Genomic DNA, 24592 nt, shown 5'->3' with positions numbered 1-24592 from the left:
TACTACTCAGATTGCGTGGGTACCCATGTCCCTAACACTGTAACTCTTCTCACTTTTCTCATATCTCTGTCTCGTAACTTGCTTCTGTCCTGCTTCTGCTGTCTCTTCCATGTCATCTTCTCTGTCGTCTTCTCCTTGTCTCTCTAGCTGTGCTCCCTCTCTCATCCTCATCTCTCATCTGCTCTCTCGTCTCATCTTCTCTCTCTGTCTCCTCTCGGGTCTCTCTGTTCTCTCTCTCCTGTCTGATCTGGTCTTCGTCCTCTGTCCCTGATCTGTCCTGTCCTGCTCTCTCTCATGTCTGGGTCTGGTCTTCTACTCGTGTGTGCTGTCCTCTGTCTCTTCCTCTGTCTCTCTCTGTCTCTTTCTCGTGAATCTGCTCTCTATGTCTCTTGCTCTGTCCTCTTCTCTGCATCGTCTATCATTCTGTCTCTGCTCCTCTCTGTCTGTGGTCTCTCTCGTCTGCTGTCTCTCTCGTCTCTGCCGCTCTCATCTCTCTCTCTCGTGCCTCTCTCGTGCTGTCATCTCTCTCTCTGCACATCTCCTCTCTGTCTCTCCTGCCTCTCCTCTGTCTCTCATCTCTGTGTCCTTGTCCCTGTCTCTCTGTTCCGTCTCTGCTCTGTGTTCTGTCCTGTTCTGTCTCTCTGTGTCTGATCTCTCGTCATCTGTCTCTCTTCTCAGCTCCTGGTCCCGCGTCTCATCTCTCTCGTCATGTGCCTTCTGGGTCTGTCTGGGCTGTCTCTGGGTCTCTCCTCTATTCTGTTCGATGTGGGTCTGTCTATCTCTCTGTGTCACTGTCTCTCTCTCTCTTGCCGTCTCTTGTGATGTCTCCTTCGGTTCTCACTCTTCTCGCCTCTCTTCTCTGCTGCTCTTCTCATGCCTCTGGATGCGTCTCTCTCTCTGTCTCTCCTGCTCATCTGTCTCTTCTCTCTCGTCTCTCTCTCGGTCTCCTCTGTCTCCTCTGCTCTATCTCTCTCTCTCTCTCTGTCTCTCTCTCGTGCTTCTCGTGCTGTCTCTCTCTCTCTCTCGCTCTCTCTCTGCTCTCGTCTCTCCTCGTCTCTCTTCTCTCTCTCTGCTCTCTCTCTGCCTCTCTCTCCTCTGTGCCTCTCTCTGCTCTCTCGTCTCTCTCCCTCTCCACTCCTCTCTTTCTCTCTGCCTCTTCTTCTTCTGCCTCTCTCTCTTCCTTCTCTCTGCTCTCTCTCGTTCTCTCTCTCTCTTCTCTCCTCTCTGTCTCTCTCTCTCTCCTCTCTCTCCTGTCCTCTGCCTCTCTCTCTGTCTCTCCTCTCTGTCTTCTCTCTCTGCTCTCTCTGTCTCTCTGTCTCTGTCTCTCTCTCGTCTCTCTCTCTCTCTCTGGTCTCGTCTCTCTCTCTGTCTCTCTCTCTCTGCTCCTCTCTCCTCTCTCTCTTTCTGTCCCTCTGCTCTCTGTCTCTCTGCCTCCTCCGTCTCTGTCTCTCTCTCTCCTTCTCTCTCTCTGCCTCTCTCCTCTCGTCTCTCTCTTCTGTCTCTCTCTCTGTGTCTGTCTCCTGTGTCTCTCTCTGTCTCTCTCTCTCTCCTCGTCTCTCTCTCTCTCTCTCTCTCTCTCTCTCTCTCTCTCTGCCTCTCTCTCTTCTCTTCTCTCTCCTTCTCGTCTCTCTCTCTCGCTCTCTCTCTCTCTCTGTCTCTGTCTCTCTGCCTTCTCTCTCTCTCTCTCTGTTCTGTTCTGTCTCTCTGCCTCTCTCTCTGTCTCTGCTCGCTCTGCCTCTCTCTCTGTCTTCCTCTCTCTGGCCTCTCTCTCTGTCTCTCTCTCTCTGCTCTCTGTCTCTCCTCTCTCTGTCTCTGCTCTCGTTCTGTCTCTCTCCTCTCTGTCTCTCTCTTCGCTCTCGCTCTCTGTCTCTCTGCTCTCGTCTCTGTCTCTTCTCCCTCTGCTCGTCCTCTCTGTCTCTCTCTCTCTGCCTCTCTCTCTGTCTCTGCTCTCTCTGTCTCTCGTCTGTCTCTCTCTCTCTGGTCTGCTCTCTTCTCTCTCTTCTCTCTCTGCTCTCTCTCTGTCCTCTGTCTGTCTTCTGTGTCTCTGTCTCGTCTGTTCTGTCTCTCTCTCTGTGTCTGTTCTCTCTCTTGTCGTCTCTGTCTCTCTCTCTGTCTGTCTCTCTCTCTCTGTTCTTCTCTCTCTCTGTCTGTCTCTCTCTCTCTTGTCTCTGTCTCTCTCTGTGTCTGCCTCTCTCTCTCTGTTCTCTCTCTCTCTCTGCTCTGCCTCTCCTTGCTCTCTCTCTCTGCCTCTCTATCTCTCTCTGTCTCTCTCTCTCTGTCTCTCTCTCGTCTGTCTCTCTCTCTCTCTCTGTGTCTGTCTCTCTTGTTCTGTCTCTGTCTCTCTCTCTCTGTCTCTCTTCTCTCTCTCGCTCTCTCTCTCTCTCTCTCTCTCTCTCTCTGCTCTCTCTCTCTGCTCTCTCTCTCTCTCTGTCTCTCTCTCTCTCTGTGCTCTCTCTCTCTGTCTCTCTCTCTCTTCTGTCTCTTCTCTGTTCTTCTCTCTGCTCTCCTCTCTCTCTCTTCTGTCTCTGTCCTCTCTCTGCCTCTCTCTCTGTCTCTCTCGCTCTGGCCTCTCTCTCTGTCCTCTCTCTCTTCTGCCTCTCTCCCTGCTGTCCTCTCTGTCCTCTCTCTCTGTCTCTTCTCTCTCTGTCTCTCTCTCTCTGTCCTCTCTCTCTGTCTCTCTCGTCTCTGTTCGTCTCTCTCTCTGGCTCTCTCTCTCTGTCTCTGTCTGTCTGTCTTGTGTACTCTCCTGTTCTGTCCTCTTCTCTCTGGTCTTCTCTCTCTGCTCTTTCTGCTCTCTCTCTTCCGTCGTGTCTCGTTCTCCTCTCTCTGTGTCCTGTCTCTGTCTCTCTGTCTCTGCTCTGACCTCTCCTCTCTCTGCCTCTCTCTCTGTCTCTCTCTCTCTCTCATCTCTCGTGTCTCTCTCTGCCTCTCTCTCTGTCTCTCTCTCTCTGCCTCTCTCTGTCTCTGTCTCTCAGTTCAGTTCGAGAGAGACAATCTGGGGCTCACAGCTGGATGACAGCTGAACTGAATAACCATACGGAGGAGGGACTGAGGAAAAGCCATAGCTTACTACATGATTCCATATGTGTTATTCCATCATTTTGATGTCTTCACTATTATTCTACAATGTAGAAAATTGTATAAAAATAAATAAAGAAAAACCCTTGAATGAGTAGGTGTGTCCGAACMTTTGACTGGTACTGTACATTGGCTTTGTCCCTACATTCTGGTGCATGTTAGTTTCCCTCCCTTGTCCCTTTTCCTCCCAACAACCACTGATATGGAACAAACTTTCTGGTGAAAGTTAGATTGTAGTAACTTATCCAGTCTTTTCAGGTACATGTGTCAATGGTGGAGAATGAGAGGAAGCCTTCTATTTGTATTGGGACACGGGTAGTACCTTCATTTTTTTCCGTCCCCCTTAGCCTACTCTCTCTGTGCCCCACTTCTCTGTCTCTCCCCCACTTTTCTTCTTTCCCTCCCTCTCCATTCTGTGGAACATATTAGAAGTTGTTTGGTTGTTTGTTATGGTAGGGGCTGGGGATACAGAGGGCTGGAGCAAGTGTATGTGTAGTGGGGGGGGGGTTCAAAGAGAAACTCTGTCTAACCAGCGCCGGTTTGGGGATGTAGCATCAGCTCTGGCCCCGCGCGGAAACTGCATTCTTCAGCTAGGACCTGTGGTATGCCAGCGCATTCCTCACTGCTGAGCTGGAGAGTCCATTCGGGAAGGGAGGGATATGGGTGGGAAACCTTTTTCCCTTTTTTTTTTTCTTTCATTCCCCCCTCTCGTCTTTCTTTCCTTCTTTTCTGGAAAGGCTTCCAACCCCCTTTCTTGGTCTTTCGTCTCATTCTGAATTGCCTTTTCCAAAGTTGACATTTTGTAAGTTTTGCCCTCCTTCGTCCCGTTACTTTTCCACTCCTGGAAAATCCTGTTGAGTTGTTGGTCGTGGGTGTAGGTGCGCACAGTAGGTCTCTTGCCATGGCCCAATTCAGTATTGTTTTTTTTCTCTCTCTGTGTGGGTAAAAGTACAGACCAACCCCTTTGGCCGTGACCCCACTCTGCGAGGGTGTCTCAGGCAGAGTTGGTATATGCAAAAAAAATAAACATTTTGTGAAATAGAACAAATATATAAGCACCCACCAAATTATTATGACTATTTTTCTTTCTGGGCCACTTTTCATTGCTTTTCCCCCCTTTCTCTCAGTCCGTTGGCTCGATTAAACTTCCGAACTCCTGCTGTTGCTCTTTTGAGCAAGCTTTTCTGAGAGAGCTACACTACATGACGAGTATATGGACAACCGCTCGTCCAAACGTCTCATTCCAAAATCATGGGCATTAATATGGAGTTGGTCTCCCGTTTTGCTGCTATAACAGCCTCCACTCTTCTGGGAAAGCTTTCCACTAGATGTTGGAACATCGCTGCGGTGACTTGCTTCCATTCAGCCACGAGCATTAGTGAGGTTGGCCACTGATGTTGGGCGATTAGGCCTGGCTCGCAGTCGGCGTTCCAAAGTTGTTAGATGGAATAGAGGTCAGGGCTCTGCAAGCCAGTCAAGTTCTTCCACACCGATCTCGACAAACCATTTTTGTATGGACCTCGCTTTGTTGTCAGGCAGAAACAGGAAAGGGCTTTCCGCAAACTATTGCCACAAAGCTGGAAGCACAGAATCATTTACAATGTCATTGTATGTTGTAGCATTAAGATTTCCCATCATTGGAACTAAAGGGCCTAGCCCGAACTATGAAAAACAGCCCCAGACCATTATTCCTCCTCCACTAAACTTTACAGTTGGCACTATGCATTGGGGCAGGTTGCGTTCTCCTGGCATCCGCCAAACCCAGATGGTGAAGCATGATTCATCGCTCCAGATAGCTGCTCCAGAGTCCAATGGTGGTGAGCTTTACACCACTCCAGCCGACACTTGGCATTGCGCATGGTGGTCTTAGGCTTGTGTGCGGCTGCTCGGCCATGGAAACTAATTTCATGAAGCTCCAGACGAAAAGTTCTTTCCCGATGTTGCTTCCAGAGGCAGTTTGGAACTCTGTAGTGAGTGTTGCAACTGAGGACAGGCGATTTTTACACGCTTCAGCACTCGGCGGCCCCGTTCTGTGAGCTTGTGTYGCCTACCACTTCGCGGTTGAGCTGTTGTTAGTCCTAGACGTTTCCACTTCACAATAACAGCACTTACAGTTGACCAGGGCAGCTCTAGCAGGGCAGGAATTTGACGAACCGACTTGTTGGAAAAGTGGCATCCTATGACAGTGCCACGTTGAAAGTCACTGCGKTCTCCGGTACGGGCCATTCTGCTACCAATGTTTGTCTATGGAGATTGCATGGCTGTGTGCTCGATTTGTATACGCCTGTCAGCAACGGGTGTGGCTGAAAAAGCAGAATCCATTAATATGAAGGTTTGTCCATATGCTTTTGGCCGTGTAGTGTAACTGCGGCTAAAGGGTAAACCTCACGTTGTGAAGGCAAATGTTACAGCAATACGCTGTGTTGAACGGAACGAGTCGCTCCCTATTGACTCAACACTATAAAAAGGCCCCCGGTACCGCGGCGGGCACGTAGAGGGCCTGGGACCTGTTTGTTTTGCTGACAGGATGAAAACAGGCCTGTAGGCTTAGGCCCCATAAACCTGGCTCTAAACTCTGCCATGAGGTAAACTTCAGATGGAAAACAGGCAGCGCTGGGTGGATGGTGGCCCAAAGCATTGTGGTGGGGTGGGGGGGGGTAGTGGCGGGCTAATAATGGCATTTTTTGGGGCCCGTGTGGAGTGTTCGGTGTACACGCAATGTGTGGTGGCTGGCTGGCTGTTTTTCGGTCGATGTGCTCTTCTGGTCTCGTATAAATAGGGTGTTATCTCTCTCCCGCCCGGCGTTGTTGGGACTGTGTGTGATGTTGACCAGGCCTATTTTTAGAACAAGGGGAATCATGTGTCTGACAGTCTCTCCCTGTGTGTGTGTCATCTCAGGCAATTATAAAAATCACTTGTGTAACTCATTTTCCACAGTGACTCGACATAATTCCTACACCTGGATGGACAATAGATTAAGAAGTGGTTGTCTGTCTTGTATCTGTACAGAAGTTATGCTTCCCGCGCTGCTCGATTTACAATCCAACCCTCTGTCATTTGATGTCTCAAAGTTTGATTTGATTCAAAAGAGACACTTCCTGTGAACAGTTAGTTGGCTATGTAATGGGTTTGGCATGGACCCAGTGACCATCTCTCTCTCTCTCTCTCTCTCTCTCTCTTCTCTTTCATCTCTCTTCTCTCTCTCTCTCTCTCTCTCATGTTATACCTCTCTCTCTCTCTCTCTCGATGTTATACTCTCTCTCTCTCTTCTCGATGTTATACCTCTCTCTCTCTCTTCTCGTGTTATACTCTCTCTCTCTCTCTCGATGTTAAATCTCTCCATTTACTCTCTCTCTCGATGTTATACCTCTCCCTGTCTCTGTGTGAGTTCAGAAACCAAAGCTGTGGCTTGTCTATGAAGGACAGCCAACCACTGTAAGATGTGTCATTTGCCACAGCTCAGGCAGCTTGAGCGAAGTTGGACCATCTGATGGTGAAGCCAGGTCAGGCTCTGACATAGTGCGGGATGTTTTTTTGTTGAATTGTGACGTAGCCTACAACCTTGCTTACCACTGCCATGACGACCATTTGAAAACTCCCGAGTTCGTTTTTGTAATCCTATTTAAAGCAGAGACCTCCCTATCTATAGGCATCCATTTATTTTGGAYTGGGTTTGAAGAGTCTATTTTATTTTGAGTTGTCTGTCTCTTTGTCATTTCTATGACGAACCTTTTCCTTCCTGTGGTGACCTGTATGCGGGCTTGGTATCATAGGAATCTATTCCAAAGAAAGAGCTTGGAACCTTTTTAACCCAGATTTTTTTTATTTCTATGGTTGGTAACTGTCTCTTCTGTGTCATCCGTGGGGTTTGTGGCACCAGACTTGCAGGGAGACAGTTGGGCTGAGCCCAGGAAGTGCGAGAACCACATGCCTCTGCAAAGTGGCCCAAGTGGAAAAACACGGCTGTATTTATACACTGAGCGAAGGACGCACCCTTTTTGATGTGTGCCATGGCTGCTGGTCCAAATGACACCCTGTTCCAAGTGTTTCCCCTGTATTCATTTAGCATCATTTTTTTGTATTACATTTCTTTTATCATATTTTGGGGAGAAAATGTGGTTTCTTTCTGAAGAGAAAGAAACCAAATATGTCCCAATGCAGGAATTTTAGAAAGCCACACCCTCTGCGACAGCGGGGAAAAGTGTTTTGTTTGCTGGGCCCGGGGTGCCACGTAGAGTTCACCAGGCAACAAAGCATTGTCTAGTTGAGAGAACAGGCCCAAGTCCGACTGACTGGACGGGGGGGGCTGGGAGATACTGTGAATGTGATCCACACATTCCCAGAAATGACCTCTCCCTCTGTTAAGGCCAGTCTCCACACCCTCAGAGTTAGGTTGGGGAGGACAGAGGGAGCTATTAGAGAGGGAGGAACTCAGACTGACATCTTTCAGCGGGAGAGACAAAAATGAGTAGGAATGGGAGACTGAGGGAGCGATTACTCGGGCCCAGTGAGGGGAGGTAAGGAGCAGCATCTCACTGTTTCCTTTCTACTTCTACATTCCCTCAACAGTGTCTGCTCTGCTTTTTATTTTCATTTTTTCCTCTCTCTCCCTTTTTTCTGCTGGAGTTGGATGAGGTTAACGCTACCCCGAGGGGTCAGCGAGGGTGGGGATAGAGGGAGGAGGAAAGCGGAGGAGAAGTCTGCCACAGACTTCAGAACTCTCCTTGTTGCATTCCTCTGGGTTCACGAGTGGCCTGTTTCCCTAGCCTAGTGACCACACTTTGACCTCTGAACGCTGTAAACTGACCTCTTGACAGGCAATGTCTGGGCAGGTTTCTCTTTCTCCTTGTTTCCCTCTCTTTTGTAAAGGAAGCGTCTTCATCCACTGAGACTCGTCCAGCTGTTGTTGTCTCTTGTTCTTTCCAACCCCCGGGGGTGCATCTCTAGTGGTATTAGTCTCGTCTTACCTTTTTGTACTGTAACTGTAATGATGAAGTGTAGGCAGATTCCCAGAGGGCGGTTTCCATGTTGCTTTTCACCTGTCCTGTGGTTTCAGAGCAGTGTAGATGCAGGAGAGGAGACAAGGAGCGGAGACAAGGAGCGGAGACAAGGAGCGGAGACAAGGAGAGGAGACAAGGAGAGAGAGAGCGAGAGAACTCAGGACTTTTGTATTCTACATTGTTGATTGTGTGTGTGTGTCACACAGCACAAGATGAATGGATACCCGTTTTAAAAAATGCACGTAACATAATCCCATTTCAATAAAGTGTGATCAATGTTGCTCTTCTTCCCGGACAGGCAAGGAATAGATTAATCAAACTGACACTTAGAGGGAGGAAGACTTGTGGTCTCAAGCTGTTTTTGGATGTCATCTATATGTGAATACAGGGAGGAAGTGAAGGGGGAGAGCAGGGAGGAGGAGGGAGGAAGTGAGAATCCCAGAGATGAGTAGGCTATTGTATTAGCTGCCTGCTGCTCCCATGCACAACTAACCCCTTAGAGAGAGAGAGTGGAGGAGAAAGGGAAGGTGGAGGGAAAGGAAGGGTGAAAATAGAGGGAGTGGAGGAGCACAGTGGACTGAGAGCGACCGTAGGGCAGCTGGTGGATTGGAGAGTCGGTGGATAGTGAAAGCAATAAAGGGAGAGGAGGAGGAGCTAAGGCCAAGTCAAGTGCGCACTCACTCAAGTGAGGGGCGTTTACTGGGGGTCGTGAGGACTTGATTACCAGATAAACTGGGCCTTTAGCCCAGCAGAGCCATAGGCAGTAGGTACAACACTGGGGCACCACTATATGGGAAAATACACCTACATCTTCTCATTCCCTGGTTATTTATATCTTTTTTTAAATGTAACCTTTATTTAACTAYGCAAGTCAGTTAAGAACAAATTATTATTTACAGTGGCGGCCTACCGGGGAACAGTGGGTTAACTGCCTTGTTCAGGGGCAGAACAACAGATTTTTACCATGGCAGCTCGGGGAATCGATCCAGCAACCTTTCGGTTACTCGTCCAACACTCTAACCACTAGGGTGCCCCCTGCCCTTTTTTTGACACCTGCAGATACTGTAGATGGTCTTGAATACATGCTGGTGCTCCTTCTTCCAGAGATAAAATCCCAATTTCATCTTTACTTGGTCCTGAAGCAAGCAGTGTAGACTCAGGTTTGAGTGTTTCATCCCTGGGCATGGTTGTAGCGTACATGCCTGCTGATTGAAAAGATCACATCTCCTCTAGAGGATTTTGGGAAGGTGTCCTCTCACGCTCACTGCACTCCCTCTCTCTTTCCCACTATTTTGTTGCTCTCTTTTTCTCTCGCACACTCTCTCCTTTCCTTACACTGCCTCTCTTTCTCCTCTTTCCCCTCTGTCGCTCTCTGCTCTCTCTCCCTGTCTTCTTCCTTCTCTCTATCCCTTTCTACCTCCTCTCTCTCGCCGTCAGGGCGCCTGAACTTTAAAAATGGCAGTGCCAAAAAAAAAAAGCCCTACCTACCGAAGGGGACACTTAATCATAGGCCACAGAGCCGCCCGCCTGTGGTCCCCATTAGGTGACATCTCTGTGCTTTCTAAACAAGGAGTTTGCCTTGCCTCGTTCCTAAACAAGCCTCCGGACTCAGGACGTGTCCCAAATGGCACCCTACTCCCTATATAGTGCTCTAATTTTGACCTATGGGCCCTCGTCAAAAGTAATACACTATATAGGGAATAGAGTGCCATTTGGGACACGACCTTTGTTTCTGTGACAAAGCTGTGACCTCTGGAGAATACTGTGTACTGTAGTATTATTCTAGCATTTATTAAGTATTTATTTATTCCCTCTCGTCATGTATCAGAATTAGAGATGACTACAGTAGCCTACATCTGCCCGGCCTGTTATGTTTGACCAATGACGTAAAGGGTCACACAAACATGCACACATCCCGATCCCTAAACAGGAAGTTAACCCCTGGGCTGACTGCAGTATCCTCTACTCTTACAATACAGTCTCCTCTATTCTCGGTGGCGGTCAGGCCTGAGCCCCACAGCTTCGACCCGGAAGTATGTATAGCCTCTGTCCCAATCTGATAGGAATGACGCAATGTTTCTGAGACGCATGCTTCTCACGGCTGCAGTGCTGAGACAACAATAGGCTCCACGACCCCACAGGGTAGGTATAGCAACCACACTGCCTAGGGCTCAACTAACTACCCACCCACTCTCGACTTCTAGATATTCCTTTTATTGTCCGTTCTTCCTTGGATGTTATCACTGATTTAGGCATGATTGGACAAGTGACCTCGAGGGAAATACCACATGGCTTTCACCTATCCATTCATTTGTAAAATGTGATTACTTAGAGGGATGCACTTTTTAAAGAATTTGAACGTGGCGATTTTAACAAAATAGGAAAATAAAAAGTGACCTCTTAATCGATCTTGTCCGTTATCGCCTCTCGTTCCTCCATCCACCCCTTGCTTTCTCCGTCTGCCCACCGCCATGTGTGGTTGTAAACAGGTTGTTGATTATGTTCCTGTCAAGTCCTGTTTAAGGGTGGGGGGGAAGGCATCTGGATTTCCTACAAGCAAAAGCAAGAGCTCCCACAACATAATTGTTTTGGAATAACTGAATGACTTATTTGTTGGGGATACGTTGAGAATCTGTTGGGATGTGAAGAGAGAGTGGCTTTGCCTGCAGTTATATCGAGCCGAAGGCCAAATCCACCCTGCCTCTTTTCTTAGAGAGAACGAGCTAATACAAACACCATGAGTCTATCCCGGGCTTCACTCAGCCCAGCGCGAAAGGCAATTGCAAAATATTTCCACCGAAAGATATTGTGTGGAACAGAATTGATGTTCTGACTTGCTGGATAAGGGATCGTCCCACACACATTTGCTATCTGCAAAATTCAAAGTGTTGCACCATCCTGAATAAGCCATGGTTATGTTGTACTGTAGATTGCTGTACTAACCCTTCCTCTCTCTTCCTCCCCCAGTGGTGATCAGCCAGTGGCAGGGCGAGCCCAAGGAGCGTGTCATCTCCCTGGTCCTCACCCACCTGCCCCTGCTCAAGCCGGGCAACGTCGAAGCCAAGGGCGAGTACATGCGCCTTCTCCCCCGCATCCTGGCGCACACCATCGACCACGGCCGCCACCTCGAAGAGTCACGCCAACTCCTCTCCTATGCCCTCATCCACCCGGCCACCTCGCTGGACGACCGCGCCGCCCTCGCCCTCTGGCTCAACCACCTGGAGGAGCGCGCCGCTGCCCGGGGCGACTCGTTGGAACGGCCACCCCCCGCCCCGGCCTCACTCCATCAGACGCCCCCCTCGACACACTCCTTGTCAGGGTCCAGTTGGAGTTCCTCAGGGAGCCACCTGGGTCAGCTGTACCACCACCAGCGCTACGGCTCGGATGATAGGCTCAACGGCTGGCAGGGGTCCAGGGACTCGGGATTGGGCAGTGGTTGGCACCAACAGCAGCAGGGGCATGGAGGGTGTGAGAATGGCGGGCACCTGGCGCTCTACCCGTCCTCGTCGGTGCCTGGGAGTATCAACACGGTTGGCACGGGCGGCAGCAGTGAGTGGCTCTTTCTTTTTCGATTTCCTGCTTTTTGTAGGTTACGTCCCAAAAGTCTGACATAGCTTCCTTTCCTCGTGTCTTCTCCTGGTTGACTTTCTTTCTGGATCAGCACTGATCTGAAAGCAGTCCAATTAATCGATCAATTTGAATTCATAAAGCCCTGTTTACACCCTGMTTGCATTACAGTAGTATTCTGGCTTATCCTGCAAAGAGCAAGTCGTTAAGTTTGAAAAGCTACTCAGGCTTTTCACCGTCAGTTGTGGTGCATGAAAGGAGACGAGGAAAGGAAGGCCGTGTCGAGCCGTGGCCTCCTCCACCGCTGATGGTTGTTTTAGTATTTGAAGACTCACACTCTTAGCAGCATGCTCAGCAGTTGCATGCGCTTAATCAGGGTTCCTGAACGCTACTGACAAGAGGGTGGTCTTTATTAAAGGGACTTAACTCACCTCCGGACTGTTTGAAACGATAGTTTAGTGTGATTTACAATGACATTTTACACCTCTTTAGTGTATTAGCAACCGTTTCAAATAGAGGGTCTTCCCATTTGACCAGACCTGGGTTAAAATACATTTGAAATATTTCTAATACTCTTTGTATTTTCTTTATCCTGTCTGGAGGATAAAGATTTTGCAGTTTTGTGACTTRTATTGGTTCCATTGGGCCAGGCAAGCTCAATCAAGCCCAGCTGAAGTATTTGAATGAATGTTCAGGAAGTTCAGATCGAGAAGTCATGCCTCTTTGATATGGAGAATAAGGAATCATGTCAGCTCTATTTGTGATATTTCTATCTGCAACGATTTCTAATAGGACTTAAACCCAAGTCTGACCCTAACCCTGTAGGTCTGAAGGTGCCATTATCTGTCATCGTCCAGGTTATCCTTCCCTAGCTTCTCATGTTATTCTTTTTCTAGATCTTTTTCTCTCTGCATTATGGGAAGGGCCCGTAAGTAAGCATTTCACTGTTAGTCGACACCTATTGTTTACTAAGCATATGACAAATCAAATTTGATTCGATTTTTTTTGTACTAGAACATTCTAGATCGGCCATATCGGGAGCCAATGAGGTCAGGCCGTCACATAGGTAAACAGACTCCAAACAAACCCACCTAGCCAGCCAGTAGCCACCTCTGACAAAGGAAAGAAAAATGTCTACCCGCCGCGTTGAAGTCTAAAACGGTAGGTGGGTGTGTAGGCCCTACTGTGCTCCAGCACCCCAAAGCCATTCAGATTGAACATATCTGTGGTTAGAGCAGGATATTTCCAGCCGAAGAATGCAATGGTCTTTTTTTTTCTCCAATGAAGGAGACAGCTGAGGATATAAATAAGGACACATTTAAAGCTCCGGGCCCTGCACAAGATCCTCTTATTTTTGACTAGGCTTGGGAGTTTCAGCAGTATGTCCATCGCACAAAGGAACGATTTCACAACTCTAACCTAGAGTTGCCCTTCTTTAAGCCAATGGTCGGTCACTGTGGGATTAGCCAGCCAATCAGCGAGGATGTTGTCTGAATTGCTGAACGCAATTTGGGTTGGGCACAACTTTGTAGAACGTTCAGATAGAGATACGTCACGTACAACAAACATGCCTGATATGTAGAATCATGTCAGCTCTATTCTATTCTATTTGCAACAATCCACAATGTTTGCTTACTGAATGTGGCCCTAGTAATCATCACCCCAACGCGAGTAAATTTACTATCAGCCAAAGTGGTCAGGTTAGAAAGAATTTTAGCTTATACCCACATTAAGTAATTTTCTCTAGTTTGATTTTATATTCAACCATTTCAACCAGTGAAGTCATTGGACTGTTCTAGGCTACCCAAGAAGTGTTTAGGAATCCCCATCAAGATCTGCTAAGTATTGTTGCGGCTCCCGAGTGGCACAGCGGTCTAAGGCACTGCAGCTCAGCGCTAGAGTCACTACAGACCCTGGTTCGATCCTGGGCTGTATCCCATGGGGCAGCGCACAATTGGCCCAGCGTTGGCCAGGTTAGGGGAGTGTTTGGCCGGGGTAGGCTGTCATTGTAAATAAGATTTTGCTCTTAACTGACTTGCCTAGTTAAATAAAAGTTTAAATAAAATGTATGTATATATAGTTTATAAACAAAGGAGTTGTAGATTATGGCGAGAAYGTTTGTATAGAAATATTCCATTGCTTAAAAGTCCCTAATTTGGAGACTGGACCCAAAAAATCATTCTTCCCCAACAATGAAATTGGGTGGGAGGGGAGGGACTATGTAATGTAATAAAAAATGAAAAGCTGAAATATCTTGAGTCAATAAGTATTCAACTCCTTTTTTATGGCAACCCTAAATAATTTCACGAGTAAAAATGTGCTTAACAAGTCACATAATATACTGAACGAATATATAAGCGCAAAGTGCAACAATTCCAACGATTTTGCTGAGTTACAGTTCAAATAAGGAGATCAGTCAATTTAAATAATTAGGCTCTAATCTATGGATATCTCTTGACTGGGCAGGGGCGCAGCCACTTGGGCGCCAGGCCCAGCCAATCAGAAGAAAAAAAATTCACCCAAAAAGGGATTTATTAGAGATAGACATACTCCTCAGTTTCATCAGCTGTCCGGGTGGCTGATCTCAGACGATCCCCGCAGGTGAAGAAGCCGGAAGTGGAGGTCCTGGGCTGGCATGGTTACACATGGTCTGTGGTTGTGAGGCCGGTTGGATGTACTGCCAAATTCTCTAAAACTACGTTGGAGGTGTCTTATGGTAGAAAAATGAACGTTTAATTTTCTTGCAACAGCTCTGGTGGACATTCTTGCAGGCAGCATGCTAATTGCACACACACTCAACACTTGAGACATCTGTGGCATTGTGTTATGTGACAAAACGGCACATTTTAGTGGCCTTTTATTGTCCCCAGCACAAGGTGCACCTGTGTAATCTTTTTTTTTTATCACCTTCATATGCCACAGCTGTCAGGTGGGTGGATTATCTTGGCAAAGGAGAAATGCTCACTTAACAGGGACGTAAACAAATGTGTGCCCAATATTTGAGAGAAATAAGATTTCTGTTGTGCATATGGAACATTTCTAGGATCTTTTATTTCAGCTCATGAAACATGGGACCAACACGTTTATATTTTTGTTTTGTTGCATGGACTCTCTGTGCAATATATTTTTTTTTATGACTACCTACTACCTCAAGTCACACATAKAATTATCTGTAAGGTCCCTCAGTCGAGCAGTAAAGTTCAAACACAGATTCAAATACAAAGACCAGAAAGGTTTTCCAATGCCTCGCAAAGAAGGGCACCTATTGGTAGATGGATAAAAAAAAGCAGACATTAAATATCATTTTGAGCATGGTGAAGTTATTAATTACACTTTGGATGGTGTATCAATATACCCAGTCACTACAAAGATACAGGCGTCCTTCCTTAACACATTTGCCGGAAGGAAACCACTCAGGGATTTCACCATGAGGCCCAATGGTGACTTTAAAACAGTTCGAGTTTAATGGCTGTGATAGGAGAAAACTGAGAATGGATCAACAACATTGTAGTTACTCCACAATACTAACCTAAATGACAGAGTGAAAAGAAGCAAGCCTGTACTGACTAAAAATATTCTAAAACATGCATCCTGTTTGCAAAGAAAATGTGGAAGCAGGTAACTTTATATACGGACTACAAAGTGTTAGGGGCAAATCCTATACATCACATTACTGAGTAGCACTTTCCATATTTTCAAGCATAGTGGTGGCTGCATCATGTTATGGGTATGCTTGTAATTGTTAACCACTGGGGAGTTTTTCAAGATAAAAAATGAACTTAATAAAGCTAAGCACAGGCAAAATCCTAAGGAAAACTTGTTTGTCTGCTTTCCACCAGACACCTGGAGATTAATTCACCTTTCAACASGACAATAACCTAAAACACAAGGCCAAATCTACACTGAAGTTGCTTACCAAGAAGACCGTAAGTTCCCGAGTGGCCAAGTTACAGTTTTGACTTAAATCTATTTGAAAATCTATGGCAAGACTGGAAAATGGTTGTCTAGCAATGATCAACAACCAATTTGACAGAGCTTGAAGAATTTTGAAAATAATCATGGGGAAATGTTGCACAATCCAGGTGTGGAAAGCTCTTAGACTCACAGCTGTAATTTTGACTGGTACTGTATTTTGACTGGTACTGTAAGTATTCACACGGTGCCAGTCAAATACTTACAGTACCAGTCAAAAGTTTGGAGACGCCTACTTATTCAAGGGTGTTTCTTTATTTTTACWATTTTCTACATTGTAGAATAATACTGAAGACATCAAAACACATATGGAATCATGTGGTAACCAAAAAAGTGTTAAACAAATCAAAATATTTTTTATTTTAGATTTTTCAAAGTAGGATCTTGCCTTGATCACAGCTTTGCACACTTTTGGCATTGTCTCAACCAGCTTCATGAGGAATGCTTTTCCAACAGTCTTGAAGGAGTTCCCACATAGAGTTGAAGTCGGAAGTTTACATACACCTTAGCCAGATACATTTAATCCGAGTAAGCATTCCCTGTCTTAGGTCAGTTGGGATCACCACTTTATTTTAAGAATGTGAAATGTCAGAATAATAATAGAGAGTATGATTGATTTATTTCAGCTTTTATTTATTTCATCACATTCCCAGTGGGTCAGAAGTTTACATACTCAATTAATATTTGGTAGCATTGCCTTTTAAATTGTTTAACTTGGGTCAAAGTTTTGGCTAGCCTTCCACAAGCTTCCCACAATAAGTTGGGTGAATTTTGGCCCATTCTTCCTGACAGAGCTGGTGTAACTGAATCAGGTTTGTAGGGCTTCTTGCTCGCATGCGCTTTTTCAGTTCTGCCCACAAATGTTCTATCAGGTTGAAGTCAGGGCTTTGTGATGGCCACTCCAATACCTTGACTTTGTTGTCCTTAAGCCATTTTGCCACAACTTTGGAAGTATGCTTGCGGTCATTGTCCATTTGGAAGACCCATTTGCGACCAAGCTCCTTCCTGAGCGGTATGACGGCTGCGTGGTTCCATGGTGTTTATACTTGCGTACTATTGTTTGTACAGATGAACGTGGTACCTTCAGGCATTTGGAAATTGCTCCCAAGGATGAACCAGACTTGTGGAGGTCTACTATAAAAAAATGTATGGGCTTGGCTGATTTCTTTTGATTTTCCTATGATGTCAAGCAAAGAGGCACTGAGTTTGAAGGTAGGCCTTGAAATACATCCACAGGTACATTTTTTGACTCAAATGATGTCAATTAGCCTATCAGAAGCTTCTAAAGCCATGACATCATTTTCTGGAAGGCACAGTCAACTTAGTGTATGTAAACTTCTTACCCACTGGAATTGTGATACAGTAAAATAATCTGTCTGTAAACAATTGTTGGAAAAATGACTTGTGTCGTGCACAAAGTTGATGTACTAACTGACTTGCCAAAACTATAGTTTGTTAACAAGAAATTTGTGGAGTGGTTGAAAAACAAGGTTTTATTACTCCAACCGAAGTGTATGTAAACTTCCGACTTCAACTGTATATTATTTAGTATATGTAAATGCAAGATTAAATCAAGAATAGTCTGATGGGTGACCAATATTAGCCTATCACTTGTGAATGATGCCAATCATAAGAAACAGTGCCTTTTTATTTGCTACTTTTTCTAATCATAGTCGCCCACCTCATGTAGCTTAGCCCATATGCCTACATGTTTTATGAAGGATTGTATCACAACTAAAGTGGCCAAATTACTTCTTAAAATTGAGCACATTAATCCACTCCACAAGTGGTGTAGAGACTAACTTAAGCACCGTGTGAGTTTCAAGTTTGGGGAAGATAATTTTCACCATAAAAGTGCACCTTTTTATAATAAAAGCATTACATGCATAATTGCAGTCACTTTTCATAAAGGTGTTTTCCGCTAATGAAACATTAGCGCTTATAGCCTACTAGCATGTGCGCATTGCTGTGCTTATAATGTGAAGAAATATCTGAATAGTTTAGCAACATTTTAAGCTAAATGTTCTGATCTGTAGCGTCAGCCACATTGTGTGTGTAAAAAAAAAAAAAAAAAAACATTGGGATGCTTGTGGTTGTATTAATTTGGAATCTATCGCATCCAATAACTGTCCCAGACTGTTTGGAATATTTCTAGAATAGAATAGGTCGACTTTTGTACTATGGGTGATAGTAGATTGATAGGCTAGTGCCATTGCTGTTCATTAGGCCTACTCATCTTGTTAGCTGACAAAGTAAATGTGGACACTTCTTCCAATATCTTCAATATGCACCTCGGAATTGGATAAGAACGTGTGCAGTTGCATCTCCGATGTGTCTGTCTTCACTTGTAGCCTGTGAGGAAGACCCAATCACAGTGATTGAGCGTGCAGCACTCAGGGAGAAGGGCACGCCGGCACTGGCCGCAAAAGGCATGGATTGTTTTAGGGTGCATTACGGCCACACCATTTTTTTTAGGTATTGCTTTTTTTTCTTTTTTTTTTAACCTTTATTTAACTTAGTGACACAAAGGGGATGCTGCTGTTAAATTCTGGGAGTTATCAAGGGTTTGTCAAATTGTGAATGAGTGATTTTTGATTTAGTGTGTACAGCCTGCGCAAAAAAACAAAGCAGAGCTCATGCCTTTCAAGCGACTTTTTTCAAATCATCATTAGAGTCGCATCATGCAGCCTTACAATGTATTAAAAATCAAAACATATAGCCCAACGTTTGTAGAACATCTAAAGTTACATTAATAACTCTAAATTAAACATTTAGGAGTACCTATTTCTTTGTTAACTTTGGGGCGGCAGGGTAGCCAAATGGTTAGAGCATTGGACCAGTAACCGAAAGGTTGCAAGTTCGAATCCCCAAGCTGACAAGGTACAAATCTGTCATTCTGCCCCTGAACAAGGCATTTAACCCCCTGTTCCTAGGGGTTAAATGCCTTGTTCAGGGGCAGAATGACAGTCAAAGGCAAATCAGTTAAGAACAAATTCTTATTTTCAATGACGGCATTGAAAATAAGAATTTGTTCTTGACTGATTTGCCTTTGACTTGCCTCTGACTTGCCTTTGCGCACTCCCTCAAAACGTTTGGATATTTTCTATTTTATTCAGCTTTGTTCAATTGTTTTCTTCATACTATAAAATAATGCCACAGAATTCTAAGCAAATCTTGTCTGCTAAATGAACTAGTGTAGCCCACAGCCATTTGGCATAGCCAGATCAGGACCTAACATAAGGACAACTCCGAGTAGTATACTATTCTGTTCTTCTGAAYTAGACTACATTTTCTTCATATCATGCTTCTTTAGACCTGTCTAAAATAAGGAATGGATTTATTGTAAAGGTGGATTTATTTGACTTTTTAAAATGTAGTTGTTCCAAAGGTCAGCATTAGTGGCTTGTGTGGAAGCCAGGAGATGCAAAATGTGTTTGTTAATTAACGGTCAATTACCTTGAGACCGACAGTTAGTTGACAATCACCGACTGACAACATTTTGTGACCGCTACAGCCCTAGCCATTACCAACATTTCAAAGAATTTCATGGCTACAGATGGAAGTGCTATGGGGCAATTTAGTCATTTTGACAGTTTATCTTGGCGTTCTTGGGCACAGGGACTATGGTGGTGTGCTTGAAACATGTAGGTATTACAGACGGGATCAGGGAGAGTCTCAGGGAGAGTTTGAAAATGACAATGAAGACACTTGCCGGCTGGTTAGCGCATGCTCTGATTGTGCGTTCTGGTAATCCCTCTGGCCCTGCGGCCTTGTGAATATTAACCTGTTTAAAAGTATTACATCGGCTACGGAGAGTGATCACACAGTCGTCCGGAACAGCTGGTGCTCTTCATCGTGGCACATGCACCTGAATGCACTCATGTCTCCTTTTTATGGTCACTAAAATTATGATCGGTTTCCTGAATTGCATAGTTTATAATTTAGCTAGTCATGTTGGCAATATAACAGGCTTTAAAATTATGCCCATCTGACCCAGATTGAGATTTACAATGGACCGTTTTTGGATCGTGTAAACAACAACCGTTATGGCGGGGATGCAGGGTTGTGTTTCAAACCAAACAACTATGTGTGTTTGCTCTAGTTTCTCAACGGCACAGCTAGGACAGCTCAAAAAAGCACCTTTTCTAGTTGAAGACTCTTCTTTGAGTTATCAAAGTGCTTTGACATTTCTTAGGAACTGTGCCCACTTTGGAGAGGTGTATGTGGCCACTTGGAGACACCAGTTAGTCCTCTCACTCAAACCCTTGTCATTATTTTTTATTATGTTGTGCCTACCCCACATTTGTGACCAACCACCTGGATTCGGTCCTATATAGCAACATTTGAAATGTTGTTTTATACATTGGATAAAAGATTCAGAGCTAGAAAATGGTATATCATACACTACAGTTGAGGAACAAAGGGAAAGTCATTCTGCTTTGAACTTGTAACCCCACTTTTGAGAAAATCGCCCTTTAATGTTTTGGTACACGTGCTGGAGAGCTCTTCTTTTGTCTACACCCATTCAGCATCGTTCGCACCCTCTAAAGCCTTAGCCCCACCCATCTCTTTCATGTTCCAAGATGGCGTAGCAGTCGGATGTGTTTTTGTCTTGTCCCTTCCTGTCCCTTGTAAATATCGTTTTTCCTTGTTTTTTTTTCATATATATTTCTATATCACTTTCCATCTACGGACTGAATATACTCTCCTGAAACCCACCTCACCCAATGTGGTACGGATCTGCTATTTTAATACTTAAGAACCAGAACTCCCATCAAAAGCTAGCCAGCTAACTGGCTACCAGCTAACTGGCGCGACGCAAATCGGACTTATTTTTCTCCTCATCGCCGGATTCCTACCGCAAGCTCTGAACCTTTAAAAAAAAAAAAAATCTTCACATGGATCATCGCAGCTAGCTAGCTGCTATCCGAGAGGCCACTCCTGGCTAACATCCCTGTCCCAAAGCAAGAACCAATTAGCCTGGAGCAAGCCCTGCCAGGCCCATCTCCCGGCTAGCCAAAAAAGCCCATCAGCCGAAAAAGCACTGTCGTTGCACCAATGTACCTAACCATAAACATCAATGCCTTTCTTTAAAATCAATACACAAGTATATATTTTTAAACTGGCATATTTAGTTAATATTGCCTGCTAACATGAATTTCTTATAATTAGGGAAATTGTGTCACTTCTCTTGCGTTCCGTGCAAGCAGTCAGGTTATATGCAGCAGTTTGGGCCGACTGGCTCATTGCGAACTGTGTGTGAAGTCCATTTATTCCTAACACAGGCCGTAAATAATTTGCCAGAATTGTACATAATTATGACATAACATTGAAGGTTGTACAATGTAACAGCAATATTTAGACTTAGGGATGCCATCCATTAGATAAAATACGGGACGGTTCCGTATTTCACTGAAAGAATAAACGTTCTGTTTTCGAAATGATAGTTTCCGGATTCGACCATATTAATGACCAAAGGCTCATATATCTGTGTGTTATTATGTTATAAGTAATTCTATGATTTGATAGAGCAGTCTGACTGAGCGATGGTAGGCAGCAGCAGGCTCGTAAGCATTCATTCAAARAGCACTTTTGTGCGTTAGCCAGCAGCTCTTCGCAATGCTARAAGCATTGCGCTGTTTATGACTTCAAGCCTATCGATTAGGCTGGTGTAACCGATGTGAAATGGCTAGCTAGTTAGCGGGGTGCGCGCTAATAGCGTTTCAAACGTCACTCGCTCTGAGACTTGGAGTAGTTGTTCCCCTTGCTCTGTATGGGTAACGCTGCTTCGAGGGTGGCTGTTGTCGATGTGTTCCTGGTTTGAGCCCAGGTAGGAGCGAGGAGAGGGACAGAAGCTATACTGTTACACTGGCTATACTAAAGTGCCTATAAGAACATCCAATAGTCAAAGGTATATGAAATACAAATTGTATAGAGAGAAATAGTCCTATAATTCCTATAATGACTACAACCTAAAACTTCTTACATGGGAATATTGAAGACTCATGTTAAAAGGAACAACCAGCTTTCATATGTTCTCATGTTCTGAGCAAGGAACTTAAACGTTAGCTTTTTTACATGGCACATATTGCACTTTTACTTTCTTCTCCAAAAACAATTTGTTTTTGCATTATTTAAACAAAATTGAACATGTTTCATTATTTATTTGAGGCTAAATTGATTTTATTGATGTATTATATTAAGTTAAAATAATTGTTCATTCAGTATTGTTGTAATTGTCATTATTACAAATAAAAATAAAAAATTGGCCGATTAATCGGTATCGGCTTTTTTTGGTCTTCCAATAATCGGTATCGGCGTTGAAAAATCATAATCGGTCGACCTCTACTCCAGACGAGCTTCAATGCCATACAACTCTCCTTCCGTTGCCTCCAACTGCTCTTAAATGCAAGTAAAACTAAATGCATGCTCTTCAACCGATCACTGCCCGCCCGTCCAGCATCACTACTCTGGACTGCTCCGACTTAGAATATGTGGATAACTACAAATACGTAGGTGTCTGGTTAGACTGTAAACTCTCCTTCCAGACTCACATTAAGCATCTCCAATCCAAAATTAAATCTAGAATCGGATTCTTATTTCGCAACAAAGCATCCTTCACTCATGCTGCCAAACATACCCTCGTAAAACTGACCATCCTCGACTTCGGCGATGTCATTTATTAAATAGCCTCCAACACTCTATTCAACAAATTGGATGCAGTCTATCACAGTGGCATCTGTTTTGTCACCAAAGCCCCATATACTACCCACCACTGCGACCTGTACGCTCTCGTTGGCTGGCCCTCGCTTCATACTCGTCGCCAAACCCACTGGCTCCAGGTCATCTACAAGTCTCTGCTAGGTAAAGCCTGGCCTTATCTCAGCTCACTGGTCACCATAGCAGCACCCACTCGTAGCACGCGCTCCAGCAGGTATATCTCACTGGTCACCCCCAAAGCCAATTCCTCCTTTTGCTGCCTTTCCTTCCAGTTCTCTGCTGCCAATGACTGGAACAAACTGCAAAAATCACTGAAGCTGGAGACTCATATCTCCTTCACTAGCTTTAAGCACCAGCTGTCATAGCAGCTCACAGGTCACTGCACCTGTACATAGCCCATCTCTATTAAACCCATCCAACTACCTCATCCCCATTCTGTATTGATTCATTTATTTATCTTGCTCCTTTGCACCCCAGTATCTCTACATGCACATTCATCTTCTGCACATCTACCATTCCAGTGTTTAATTACTATATTGTAATTACTTTGCCACCATGGCCTATTTATTGCCTTACCTCCCTTATCTTACCTCATTTGCGCTCACTGTATATAGACTTATTTTTCTACTGTATTATTGAATGTATGTTTTGTTTATTCCATGTGTAACTCTGTTGTTGTATGTGTCGAACTGCTATGCTTCATCTTGGCCAGGTCGCAGTTGCAAATGAGAACTTGTTCTCAACTAGCCTACCTGGTTAAATAAAGGTGAAATAATATATTTATTTATTTTAAGGATTCACATGTGAGACCATGTACTTAACGACCAAAAGTTTCAAGACTAAAGGCTGGTTTATACTACTTCTATTGACATGTTCGAAGACAGTTGTCGCAGTGACATCATGAACATTCTATTGTCGTCCAACATCAAACTTGTCATTGTCGTTTATGAAAAAGTATAAACATAACAAGACATGCTGCATGACATCTGCAACATGGTGGTCCAAAATATCACAACTGGCAACAAGCCCATTCGCTTAATAAAAATGAATTTAGTATATGTCAATCTAGCAAACCAGGCCACTAAAAGCAACTCTCTAAACAATGTTTTTGTTAGTTTCTATTTTGTTAGCTAGCTAGCTAATGTTAAATTGTGAGTGTGACGAAATAAAAGCAGGGCATTCTACCGCATAATTTTAGAACTTGGACACTCGTAGGCCTAACGTTATATCCTAATTTGACTTTGGTGCAGGTCATGTTGTTCTTCGCATTACTGTCTCTGGTAAACACACACTATATCAAATATAGTCAACGTTTATTTGTCACATGCCCAGGTTACAGAAGGTGTAAACAGTACAGTGAAATGGTTACTTGCAAAGTGCCGCTTTGTTTAGACATGTAGCTAGCTAGCTAAAAAATTTACCATAATCCCAACTCATGTTACTACCATGCATGAATCTGCGGATAACTAAAGTTAACCAACTAGGTTCAATGTTAGCTAGCTACACACTCACAACTTAACATTAACTTAACAATAGCTAGCTAGCTAACAAAATAGAAACTAACAAAAACATTGTTTCGAGTTGCTTTTAGTGGCCTTGTTTGCTAGATTGACATATCCTAAATACATTTTTAAGCGAATGGGCTTGTGATATTTTGGACCACCATGTTGCAGATGTCATGCAGCCTTTTAACATTAGGCTATAACTAACAATGCAAATTGCTTTCTGAGATACACAGATTATACACGTGGCTAGCTAACAGTATACATAGCTGGCTAGCTAACAGTACGCTTTAACTTGCAAAGAAAARTATTTTCTGACTAAATTAGAAACATGTAAGATCTGAAAATGTAGCTAGCCAGACTCTTACCCGTATACATGGATGAACGCTTCTCCCTCTCTCACGGATGCCATGGTTGCCCTTAGTTTGAAAATGTAATCCATTTTATACAACATCCTTCTGTATTTTTTTCTTTTCGACTCCCTCCCCATATTTGAAATTAAACGCCAGAATTTCCTTAGCTATCATACTCTGCTTCCATCGGGCATTCCACTGATTTCAAGACTCTATCAACTTCTTCATTGCAGTTCTTCGTGATATTTTTCAAAAAAGCTGCAGTTGAATGGATTATCTACTCACACTGAGCAGCTCATGTTATAGACAGAAGCATGCTGCATGGCAGACCAATCCATTGTGTGTGTCTTGCAATCTAACTCATCTCTCGGGATGTCCAGCCCATCTATTATCTCATCCA

At 44.4% G+C, this 24592-nt stretch overlaps 1 protein-coding gene across 3 annotated transcripts in view; it reads left to right on the top strand.

Moving 5' to 3' along the window:
* Positions 1-24592, top strand: part of LOC112068204 (protein Smaug homolog 1-like) — an 88517-nt gene that overhangs the window by 34688 nt on the left and 29237 nt on the right. For all 3 annotated transcript variants that reach the window (XM_024135287.2, XM_024135288.2, XM_024135289.2), the window contains exon 3: positions 11046-11627. In XM_024135287.2, coding sequence (XP_023991055.1) covers positions 11046-11627 — 582 coding nt within the window. The remainder of the gene's footprint in view (positions 1-11045; positions 11628-24592) is intronic.

Source organism: Salvelinus sp. IW2-2015, unplaced genomic scaffold, assembly GCF_002910315.2.
Source record: "Salvelinus sp. IW2-2015 unplaced genomic scaffold, ASM291031v2 Un_scaffold245, whole genome shotgun sequence".
Taxonomy (NCBI): Eukaryota; Metazoa; Chordata; class Actinopteri; order Salmoniformes; family Salmonidae; genus Salvelinus; species Salvelinus sp. IW2-2015.
The sequence above is the reverse complement of the archived record's forward strand: the minus strand, read 5'-3'. Positions and strand labels throughout refer to the sequence as shown.